Raw genomic sequence first — 12,559 nt, 5'->3', positions numbered from 1 at the left:
TTACATTAATCAACTACATAGCTGCATGGTTAAAGGGATAGTCTGAGTTTTTTTTAAAGGATTATAAGGGTTACTTGTAAATACAGTGTGGTGAAAAACAATTTGCCCCCTTCCTGATTTATTTATTTATTTATTTATTTATTTATTTATTTGCATATTGATCACACTTAAATGTTGAAGATCATCAAATAAATTTTCATATTAGACAAAGATAACCCGGGTAAATACAAAATTCAGTTTTAAAATAATAATCGCATTTTTAAGGGAAAAAAGCCATCCAAACCAACATAACCCTATGTAAAAAAAGTATTTGCCCCCCTCGTTGAATCATGAATTAACTGTGTTTTGGAAAGCTGAGTTCAATTTTACAAGCCACATCCAGGCATGGTCACTGCCAGACCTGCTGACAAAGTGAAGTAGGCTAAAGATCTTAAAAAACAAAACACATCATGCAGCCATCTAAGGAAATTCAAGAACTGATAAGAAAGAAAGTCACTGACATCTGTCAGTTTGGAAAGGGTTACCGAGCCATTTCTAGGGCTTTGGGACTACAGGGAACCCCTGTGAGAGCCATTATCCACAAATGGAGAAAACTTGGAACAGTGGTGAACCTTCCCAGGGGTGCCTGGTCTACCAAAATTGCTCCAAGAGCACATCAAGAAGTCATCCAGGAGGTCACTAAAGAACCCAGAACAACATCTAAAGACCTGCAGGCCTCACTTGACTCAGTTAAGGTCAGTGTTCACGATTCAACAATAAGAAAGGGATCGGGCAAAAATGGCATCCATGGGAGAGTTCAAAATTACTGCTGACTTAAAAGAACACAAAGGCTCATCTCACATTTGCCAAGAAAAATTTTGATGATGTCCAAGACTTTTAAAAGATATTAAAAAAGAAATACTTGTCAGTGTGGGCCCTTTGCTGAGAAACTGACCAGAGTACCAGCATGGAAGCTAGGTTAAACAGTTCTGCAGATGGGACCAGTTTGCCACATAATTTTACACGTTTTGAGATGCCACAATCTCAGTGCCAATCTTGATGTTAGTTTATGCTTCATTTAGAATTTTTCAGTTCTTTACAGTCAACACATCTACTTTGTTTTTGTTTGCTGCAGAAACAATGTTCATGTGTTACTGCAGGTTCCATGTTTTGCAGGCTTCAAGTTGCTGTTGGTTGGTTTTCTATACAGTGTATGAGAGTTAACACTTAGACCACTGAAGGTCAAACAGAGCAGAACAGTCTCCTGCACGGCAACTGTTCAGAAACAAATCAATAGACCATTAGTATTAACATGTCACCACACCGCTCCATAGAACATTCTGTACATTCACACCCCAGCAATCCCTCTGAGCTTTGCTCTCTTTTTCCTGAACAACTAAACCATCTTATGGGCTTCTCACATTCATCATTTAACCTCATACAGTAAAGTGGTCTTAGGACAAGTCCAATTAAAGAATTGTACTTAATTCTAAAACAAATAAAATCTTGGATTTCATTTTGATTAAAAAAAAAATCCAGTCTGGATAAGCGTGTCATTTCAGTATGCAGTTGTTTTTATCTGCTCAGGAAACTCAAAAATTGGCCACATGCTTTCCAAAAATCAACTTAAAACAGTAATGTCTGCCTTCATTTCCTCCTGACTAGATTACTGTAATTCTCTGTACTCCTGCCTGTCAAAACAAAGCCTGGTTAAATTACAGTTATTCCAAAACGCAAGAGCCAGACTCCTCACCAAAACAAGACAGAGAGACTGTATTATCCCCATTTTAGCCTCCTTTTACTAGCTATCAGTTAATTTTCTAATTGATTTAAAAATTTTAAACACTTTCTGCCAAGCTTGCCCACTCTCAGCAGCCTATTGTTATTGAGCAACTTAAAGCTGGTCATGAATATTGTCCGGGATGAGGTACTGTATGTAAACAGGATGTACAAAGGCTCACTCTAGAGGATAACAATGACAGGAGTTTAAACATGGTAACACATAAATTACTTTATGTAAAGGCAAACTTTTCTCCCATTTATTCTCATGCTGGAATTTTCTATTTATTTAACAAATCATATAAATACTTATGTTAAAGCTGTAAAATAAAGATCATGCATTAACTGCATGAAGTAATACTATTAACTATCTGGTACATTTCCTATTTATTCAACCCATTTTTATGGGACCGGTTTACATAAACAACTTAACTAAGTGTGTCATCACAGCCTCCATGTGCTTTGTATGAGAATGTCGGTTGGCCTTCCTCATACAACAGAAAGGAAGAATTGGTACACTTTTCTTTAGAAGGCCATATTGCATGAATTGCCTTCTTGTCTATGTTCTCTACTGACTCTGAGAACTGTTAGTAGCTGTAACCTTCATTCTCAGGGATTCATCGTGAATGAGATTCCTTGAATTTGCTCTGACTTTAGTAAAAGAGCTTTTAATGTTTTTGCTCTGTCATCTGAGCCAGGTCTGCCCAGGTCTGTAAAAAAAAAACTGTGAATGGACCCTCCCTAGTTGTGATGTATTGATGATGTCAATGTACATGTGTTGGATCAGTAGCATTAATGCAAGCATCCTGGTTAGTTTAGTTTGGAGTTGAAAAGTGTGTAAAGCTATTATTGAGTTCTGATATTCAAATTACTTTTTTACGCCACTTTTTGAATCTCTTTTCATCACGAATTCTGCCCATTTGTTGAAACACTTTGACATTTTTCCAACCATTTTTGCCTCTTTTTGCCTTTCTTAACCCATTTTTTCAGCTTTCATCCGCATTTTACCCATTCTTTAACCACTCTCACCACTTTATCCCACCAGTCTTTAACTCTTTTAAGTCTAATTTTTAACTGCTTTTCAACATTTTTCCAACCATTTTTGCCCCTTTTTTCCTTCCCATCTTTGCAGCTTTCATCCTATTTTTTCCATCTTAACCCATTTTGATCATTCTGTAACTACTTTCACCACTTTATAACTTCATTATTTCCCCTCTCTGGAACCCTAACATTTGTGCATATGATGGCCTTGTTATAAATCTGACATTGCTTTCCAAATTCTTTAGACAATGTGCACATCCACGTTGTTAACATTTGCAAGAAAAGCCATTCTGTTTTCTTAAAAGGGTTTACATTTTAAAAAGGCTTTATTGTACTACAGCATAAATGACTTTATAATGGACCATGATTTTCCTGACCTCTATGGCCTCCCCTTTGGCTGGGCCCCAGAAAGCTCTCCCTGTTATCCTTGCCTTATGATTGGATCTACAGATTCATTTTAAAACTTAAAGGCTGCGTTAGTTTGGGAGATTTTAAAGCTGGAATAAGGGAATATTTGGTAAGTGTATGCATGTGTTTTTCTGCTGATTCACTGGTTGATGTAACGTTTGTTGTTATGCCCTGTTTTTTGTCATAACTTACTGTGCTGATGTCTTGGCCAGGTGTTTGTATCTCAGCATAAATACTCCTAATTACATAAATGACTAAAAACAGTTAATTTCTTGGGTTCAGAGCTCCTGAGATGCAGTTGAAGATTTGTGATGGATCAATAAGAAATTTTAAACATGTCAACTTGACGTTTGATTCTTGCACTTTGATACAAGTACATTTTGGTTGTTTACTAAATATACTGATATATGTGTCTTGTTGTTTTTGGATGGTTTTCCCAGGTTAACATGTTGATTTTTTGAGATCTCAGCAAAACACCTGAAACATTATCATCATCTGAAACAAACAAAGTTTACTCAGAGTCATGGGAAAACCAAGTAAAATAAAATGAATGGCTGCATGTCCTCTTAGGGCTTCCACAGTCTTGATCTTGGATCACAAAAATGAGAACTTGGCTTGTTAATATTTGATGTAAGACTTAAATTTGCATATTTCTGTCAGTGAATCATGTACTAGTTAGTGCCAGTCTGTGTATATCCACACAGCTTCAATATTTAATTTCAGGCCTATTCAGTGAAAATGCCTCAGTCTCAGGCCTCATTCCATTAATGCAGCTTTAAATAATGTTCAAATCAAATGTCACTTTAATAGTCAATAACTTTTTCAGCCTAGACATGCCTCAGAGGACTTGAGACACGTGACCTAATCAGCTCCAGCAGAGTGGAAAGTTACTCACCGACTGAGCCGTCTTGATGGCCACAAACCTGTGGTGACCCTCCTTCCCACACACATATCCGAAGGCTCGGTGGTCCCGGGTGTCCTTGGCGATGTAGCTGATCTCGTGGACTGAGTGGTGATGCAGAAGCACCTAGGCGACAGACAGGGGTAGGTGTTAAATCAACAAAGGCCAGCTAAAAATAGAAAAATACATTTGCTCTTTGTCTTCTTCTCTCAGAAGACAGCAAATGTGAAACATGGCGGGGTTTTATAATGTTTTACAAGTACAAGAACTGTACACTGTGTTGGCAAGAAAAGTAGGTCAAAGCTACTTTAAACATCTTTGCATAATGTCGAGCCAAAAGCAGCCAACCAACACAGAAAGAGCCAAACTGTGTCTGACAGAGGGAGGAGAGATTCTAGGCTGTTCACATCTCTATAATAAATATAGATGCTTTCACTATGAGAGGGGATACAAGAAGAAAAATCAAGGATTTAATCTTGCACCATGCTGTTCATTGTGTGCTCTTGCATCAGGCTGAATGGCAGACATCTTGTTTGATTCTTTATTCATGTCCAGCTTTGATTTCTGCAGGATTTGGTTGTCTGGGATTTGAGTGATTGTCATAAACACCAAATTAAAGTTGTAGGAGGCGAGAAAATCTTCTTTTTAAGATTTAGCATATGATGGACACACAATGTTGCTGATTGATGGGTAGGTTTTTACCCTTGGGCAAGAGCAGAATAAGCTCATGATACATAAACACACTATCAAATGCATATATATACAGTACAGTGTGGAGCCTAAGCCTTAGGCAGGGGCGTTGCTAAAATTGCAGTGCCTTTGAGAAGGCAACACATCGGGGCCTCTCTACCATAGCCTCAGTCAGTGCTGTCATATTACTATTACCTCATCTCCACTACACAAATTACCCAATCAGAGCTTTAAATGAATTGTCCTTACATAACATTTTAAAAGGGCCTAATCTCTTTTATTGAAATGATCACAATTATAAGTGAACTTAAACAAAAAAGGGCAGTTTCATGAGAAAGGTGGTGAGGAGAATGTGTCCATCAAAAAAGGTAAGCAAAATACCTAAATTGCAAAATTATATTGCCTATGTATTTGTGAAATTTAAACTTCTTGGCAATTTGCTTTCAGTTTTTAGTAATTAAAAGCAACAAACTGCAAAAAAATGGATGTAGAAGACTTTCATTTTTAAGTTATTAATACTGGCTAGTTTTTATAAAAAATTATATCAAAGTAAAAAGTTCCAGAAATGTGATGGCTTCAAATTATAACCCCATTTACAAAAAAGTTTGAGTGCTGTGTAAAACGCAAATAAAAACAATTCAATGTTTTGCAAATCTCAAAAGCCTGTATTTTATTCCCAATAGAACATAAACAACATACCAGATGTTGAAACTGACACATTTTACCATTCCATGAAAAATATTAGCTCATTTAAAATTTGATTGCAGCAACACATGTCAAAAAAGTAAGATCGGGGCCACAAAAGGCTGGAAAAGTAAGTGGTACTGATGGAAAAACAGCTATAGGAGCATTTTGCTGCCAATTAGATTAAATGGCAACAGGTCAGTAACATGACTGTGTGTATAAAATGATTTTAGAGAGGCAGAGTCTCTCACAAGCAAATATGGGCAGAGGTTCACCAATCTGCAAAAAAATCTGAAAAATGTTCCTCCATTCAAAATTTTGAAGTCTTTGAGTGTCCCACCATCTACAGTACATTATATTAATAAAATATTCAGAGAAGCTGGAGAAATCTGTGTGCAAGGGACAACGTCTAAGGTCAACATTGGATTCTCATGATCTTTGGGCCCTTACATGGCACTGCATTAAAAGCAGGCATGATTCTGTATTGGAAATTACTGCGTGGGCTCAGAAACAGAATCACTGTCAACATGGTTTGTCGTGCCATCCACAAATGCAAGTTATAAAGTTGCATCATGCAAAGAAGAAGACATATATGACAGCAACAGTGCCGTCCTCTCTGGGCCAAAGCTCATTTAAAATGGACTGAGTCAAAATGGAAAACTGTTCTGTGGTTCTTTTTGGCAACCATGGAAAGGAGAGGCTCCATCCAACTTGTTATCAATGCACATTTCAAAAGCCTGCATCTGTGATGGTATGGGGCTGTATTAGTGTAGTGTGTAGTGTGTATTAGTAACTTACACATCTGGAAAGGCACTATCACTGCTGAAAAGTATATAGAGGTTTTTAGAGCAACATATGCTCCCATCCAGACAATGTCTCTTTCAGCGAAGGCTTTGCATAAGTCAGCATGGCACAACAGCATGGCTGCATAGTAGAAGAGTTCGGGTGCTGAACTAGCCATCATAATATGAAAAATCTGGCTAAGACCCAAGACTGTTGTGCTGCTAGAATCCTACATCAAACAAGAATGGGACAACATTCTCACCCAAAACTCCAGCCAGATCTCACCACTTTCCAGATGTTTTCAGACAGTTGTCATAAGAAGAAAGGATGCTACACAATGGTAAATATGTCCCTGTCCCTACTTTTTTGGAATTGGGGTTGTAATCCAAATTGATGTCCTTTAAAATCTATTGCATTATGATTTAAATTTAAATGAAAATAAATGATTCTAAACCGTATATGCCGTTGTATTTTATATGCATATTAAAGCATTTCTCTCTGTTTTAAGCACTGGAATTCTTGACTGTCCCAAACTCTGAAAAATAAGGAGAACTAGTGGAGCTGTGGAGTGAGCAAGAATGCCCCTTTGACATGTATCATCCTTTGTACCATGACAGAATGAGGAAGAAAAGAGGATAGACAGACATTGCACCTGCCCTCGAGATCCTTTATTTTCCTCTCTACTCTTGTGGTGTAGGACATGTCAAGGAGGCATTTTTGTCTCTCCACAGCTCCACAACTTCCTCCTCTGCACATTTCTACCAGGTGTATGATGTGAAATAATCTCCCATGGAATCTTGTTGAAGTCTGCAGTTAGTGAACCTGCAAGATCCCTAGTCTTAGCTGACTCTTAGTCTGTGAAAAAGGGGCTTTTTCAATAGACACCAACACTTTATAACAACTATACATTTTCAGCATTAACAAAGCATAATTAAAGTATTAGTAAATATTTCAGTCATAGCAATATTGACTTCTAAATATTTCATTTATAAACACACCTATGAATGATTTATTTATGCATAAGGAAAGCATTCTGAATCCCAACCCTAACCATTCACTTTTAATGCTTTTTTAATACCATATGAAAGCAGTGGTTCTCAACTGGTGGGTCAGGACCCAAAAGTGGGTCATGAATGTGTACTTAGAAAAAAATGGTGGCAGGAATTCATAGGCTTTACATCACTCAGTTGTACTTTGATAATGGGTACATGTCAATATTTTCTCCATATTTCAAGACAGCTGGCTGCAGACCCCAGATCCCAGGTACTTTTTCTGCAAGTTTCATAATCATGATCAAGTCCTCTGACTTACATTTCCCCATTTTAAAATTTTTCATGCACCCGCTTACAAGCATGTGGACTTAGATATTTTTCCTGCTATATTACCTCTAGGGTCACATCAATGTGGTACATACTTTATTGGTAATTTGGCAATACATTATGATATTTAAATGAGATTAAATCTGTGGCATGTGATGTTGCCATGATTATTTTTTATTGTTTATTTATTTATTTTTTGGCCTCTTGATTCTTATAAAAGGTGGACTTGAGACAAAGGTTCATTTCAAAGGACAATCTCTGTTGTTATTAGCGGCCTCATAACGAGAGATAAAGAGGGGGATAATATGAAGAGAGAAGCTGCCCTTCTTGAACAATAATGATTTTGGACAGCCTATATTTTCATTCTAAATTTAATGTGAGATGGACAACAATCGGTGTATCAATGGTGACATGAAGCAGCAGACATAATGTAAATTTCTGTGTTTATCTGTAGAGCCTGTATCAGACACCACTCACACTAATTAGGCCATAACGAGGGGAGAGTGGTTTATTTCTGATAAGGATGTCATACGGAGGTAAATATGGATAAAAACGCAGATGTAGCCGGCAAATTAAGGCAAGAAGCCCACCCTGGAGTAGTTTCTGTCCAAATATGTCCACAAAGCCGAGAAAGGAGCAGATATCCTCTTTGTTTCAGTTGCTGACAGTAGCAACAAATGCAGCTACCACTAGCTTGTTGAGGACATGCTGCAGGAGGAATTTCAAAGTAAAAGCACAGATGATGGCGTGAATTGATGTTTTGACTTTCTTTCAGTCTGATTGGATGGTATATCAAGCAATCAATGTATCGACAAACATCAATAGATCATTACAAAGATCGCTCCAACCCTACTTAAAGCATATCCAAAACATATAAATACTCTGCCCAAGAGCATGATGAGAAAAACCCATCCACAGATTCCCCCGATTTGAAATGGCAGAGCTTGATTCAGTTGACCCTCTACAGAGTTGGAATAACACTGGATGGATTAACACTGTCAAATTATGTTTGTTGAAGTTAAAATTACATTTTGGGAGTTAAAATTAAACCTGAAAAGTTAAACACAAAGATTTCAAAACACCAGTTTTTGCTGTACAGTTCTTATGGAACGCACCTATTAGGGAACTCTAAACAAACTTCTGAGTAGTGAAATTTTCAGAGAAAAACAGCTGATAAAATACTGACAGTCCTGACCTGTGACTGGTACAAAATCTAGACTTAAACTACAGAAACATCTGGATGAAATGAGAAATAAAAGACATTATACTATAGGAGGTGCTCAGGAAGCCTGATATATCATACCAGAGGATGACTTTAAAAGAAAAACTTAAAGGCAGTTTCCTCAAAATGGTTCAAGTTGAGTTTAATGCTACCAGAGGTCACAGTAAATACACATTTGCTTGTTTAACCTTTTTTTCCCCTCAAAATTGAATTCTATTAATTTTGAGCTCACATTTCTTGTATATTCAGGCTGCATTTTAATAAAGAGACTGGGTTATAAATATGTATGTTCATTAGAATTTTGCTAAAACATCAAAGCTAGTGTTGGCTTAAGACTTTAGCACATTGCTGTACTTATACACTCACAAAGCGTAATCCAGCTGTCACTCAGGCACACCCACCTGCTGCTCCCCTATTAGCACAGATAAGCTAAGGCACTGGGGAGGAGCTTTCATTCGAATATTAGCAGAGATTCAGTGGGGAGCGTCGCTGGTAACGCCTCAGATTAATGTAAAATACAAAACTAATATGACTCGTCGACTCAATTCAGCAGAGAATCATGTCAGCTTTACATAAAGTATTTCCATCTAAATGCTCGCTGACGCTGCTGCCTGAGCTGGAGTGATCCCCACTTCCACCATAATAATTCAGCGGGGATATTAAGTGTGGAGTGTTATTTACCGCTGGTAATCAGTAAATAAAATGAAGAGCATTAGGGGCATGATTTCCAAAACAACAAATGAGCTTGTCAAAAGCTGGTGAGCTGGTTGGTGGTGGCGGGAGACTTAATGTTCTTTTTCATTACAGCTCAAAGACACGCCACCATCACCAGCAGCCGTATTAGGAGGAGATATGATCAAAGATGAGTGGTTTTTGGGAAATAGACGGTTGGGGGTTAGGGGTGGGGGTCGGCAGTCACAAGACCAAACACTGTTGCGTAATTATCAGTTTAGCTCTAACGACAGCTGAGGTGGAGCCGTGGTGTAATTAGCATTAGCAGCAATGATCATTAAGGGGTGGAACTGAGTGCTAATTATCGGTTAGCACTGATGAGCAGAGTGGGCCCATCCAGCCAACACTACGCCCCAGGACGGGGGAGAGTGGAGCCCCCTCGATCATCCTGTAATGGAACAGCAGGCCTCTGAGTCCGCCAAGGGGGATGGAAGCCAGGATGGAGGCAGGAAACAGCCCGTCTCATAACATCACCATAACATCGCTCACTGTGCTATCATTAGCAGGCAGACAGGGCCTGAGTGATCTTAAGTAGGTCCTCCAGCAAACCCTCAATCCTGCTTTGGTGTGTGCGTTAAAACCAGTGAAAAGAGGGTCAGATATCAAAAGCGGGACGTGTAATTTATTGCTGTCGAGTTCAATTTCTATTAGCTAAAGGGCAAATGCTACATAGAGAGCATGGTACTGCTAATTTAACATCAATGGACCTCATTCACAAACTGTTCTTGGGAGGAAATTTGTTCTTAAAATCTACGTTCAGTGTTTCTTTAGAAGATTATGGTTTTCAAAGTCTATGAAGCACTCATACACAAAATTGAGAGCTTACACGTCAGGAAAAAAAGACTGTACAGTATATGATGGTTTTTTTCTAATTGAGCACATTTAGATGTAGCCAACATTTATTTATCTTATTTAATCTTCTGCCTGAACACCAAACCTTGAAATGATTATATAAACTGTGCACTTAGGGTACATTTTTAAAATTAATGTTGAAAAAAAATACACTAGCTGCATAGGCCACTATCACATAGCACTGACTTGTAATAATTGTGAGATAAAAGTCAACATCTCTCATCTGTTTCAGGCCATTCTTGTTTTAGTTTCAAGAAAGTATTATAGTTTTCAGAGACGCTTTGCAAAGTGAGCACACTCGCTACAATGCTGTAAATGCAAACACCAAACTCATAAGGAAAGAACACACAGATTACCTGTTTATTGTGTTGCATGTTAAGAACAACTGCATGAGTTGATGATGTTTGATTAGTTACCTGGATAACTAATCAAATGTCTTCCACTGGTTGTATCTGGCCATGAAGCTAGGCTATACAGCGTAAAAGATGGGTACAGTTTCTCCCTGGAATTTAGCAAGTTTTTTGCAAAAAATGGGCCCCAAAACAATGTTGGCTCAAACATACACACTATTGAAATTTTTTTTAATCTTTTTTTTTTCATACCATCTTGCAATGCAAGAGCACTTAACCAGTATCCAAAGCACACATTGAAAAATAGTGACAAAAACACACAGACTTTCCAGGTAAAAAAGGTTCAAAAGCTTTCAATACTGTGTTCGAGCCAACATTGTTTTGTGCCCATTTTTGCTAAATTCCAGGGAGAAACTGTACTCATCTGGTACACTGTATAGCCTAGCTTCCTGTCTAGTACAACCAGGGAGTCCTCCTTAAAGGAGCAATGCTCAATAAAATCGCTGGAAGCTAATGTCACTACTACTGCCAAGTACCTCATACAGCCCAGCTTCAAAAATACTGAAATATTCCTTGAGGAGGTTTGAGGCAGAACCCCATTCCTATCAACATCGCTATCAGGGAAAACCAGTTTGGAAATTTGGATATTGGCAAAAACAAAAATGTGCATCCCCAACAAGACCCCATTGTGAATCTGTGTCCATGAGGAAATTAAGACTCTGAGCACTTGAATGCTGAGGCACACGAGACAGATACACAATTGTGGAAATTCCAATATTTTGTTTTTTAAGTTTGCTCAATGGCGTTTTCTGTTTCTTATTATCTTTCATGTCTTTATATTATTGATTTGATGTCTTTTAACCTTTTTACTGATTCTATTTGATAAGATATAATGAATACATCTGTTTTTCATGAGCCCTTTCAGAACTTCTACCATTTTTGCTACATTTCAAGTCCAGTGCACACTGGTGTGTTTCAGAGGGCAAGGTATCCAACAGACGATTTAAAGGAAAACCCCTGCACACTGTGCAACTTGCGAGAAAGACATACTAGAGGGCTCTGACTCTGTTTTACCTGATAAAGGCTGAGTACTGAAATGTTGCAAATAAATACCCCTCTTTTGTTTGGACAAAGTTGGACAGTGTGGGAGTTTCCTTTGAACTGTTGAGTTGAGTACTCAGTCACTTTCAGACTTTAATTTCATCAGCACAATCTTTTCTCAGTACTGTGAGACTTTTGCAGTCTCACGGTATGGCCTCCTATGGCCATTAAAGGGACATGTTTCTATCTTATGAGGCTTCAAGAATCTACCTGAGACTTTTCTTGGTAAATTATAAGGGCCCAATATTTCAGCTTCTTCCAAATGAACTGACATAAATGATAACTGAGTTATCCTCCTTATGTGCAGGTACCACATTTGTAATAATATGTCAACCATGCCAGCCAGGCTTACAAGATGGCGGCCCTAGCAGCCGTAGTAAAGTGAACTGTGCAAGCGTCTGCCCTCTGGATGTCCTATACTGTAGGTTCACGGTGTAGCAGCTGGCAGAGGCCTCGCAGCGCAGCTCTGCCACGAAGCCCCGTACGCCTGACATGTTACTCACCCCTGATCTCTCACAGTAAATCTTGATCCCGCCGAAGGAGACCGTCAAGAAGACTCTCTGCTTGTGCTCCCCTTTGGAACGTGCCGAGGACGCCATCCCCTGTGAGAGATTAAAGGAAATGACATGAGGAGATGAAAGGATAGACACTCGGCATGAAAAGACAGTGAGCCTTCCTCTCCTTCGACTCAGGTGAGAGTGGCAGTGGGAGATTTGGG

At 38.5% G+C, this 12,559-nt stretch overlaps 1 protein-coding gene across 1 annotated transcript in view; it reads right to left on the bottom strand.

Moving 5' to 3' along the window:
- LOC121520228 overlaps positions 1-12,559 on the bottom strand; it is an 87,588-nt gene that overhangs the window by 52,303 nt on the left and 22,726 nt on the right. The window contains exons 3-4 of the mRNA XM_041803603.1: positions 12,345-12,443; positions 4,103-4,234 (exon numbers count right to left, since the gene is read on the bottom strand). Coding sequence (XP_041659537.1) covers positions 4,103-4,234; positions 12,345-12,443 — 231 coding nt within the window. The remainder of the gene's footprint in view (positions 1-4,102; positions 4,235-12,344; positions 12,444-12,559) is intronic.

The sequence above is a fragment of the Cheilinus undulatus genome, linkage group 13 (genome assembly GCF_018320785.1).
Source record: "Cheilinus undulatus linkage group 13, ASM1832078v1, whole genome shotgun sequence".
NCBI classification, from domain to species: Eukaryota; Metazoa; Chordata; class Actinopteri; order Labriformes; family Labridae; genus Cheilinus; species Cheilinus undulatus.
Note: the sequence above shows the minus strand (reverse complement) of the source record. Positions and strands in the feature narration are given on the sequence as shown.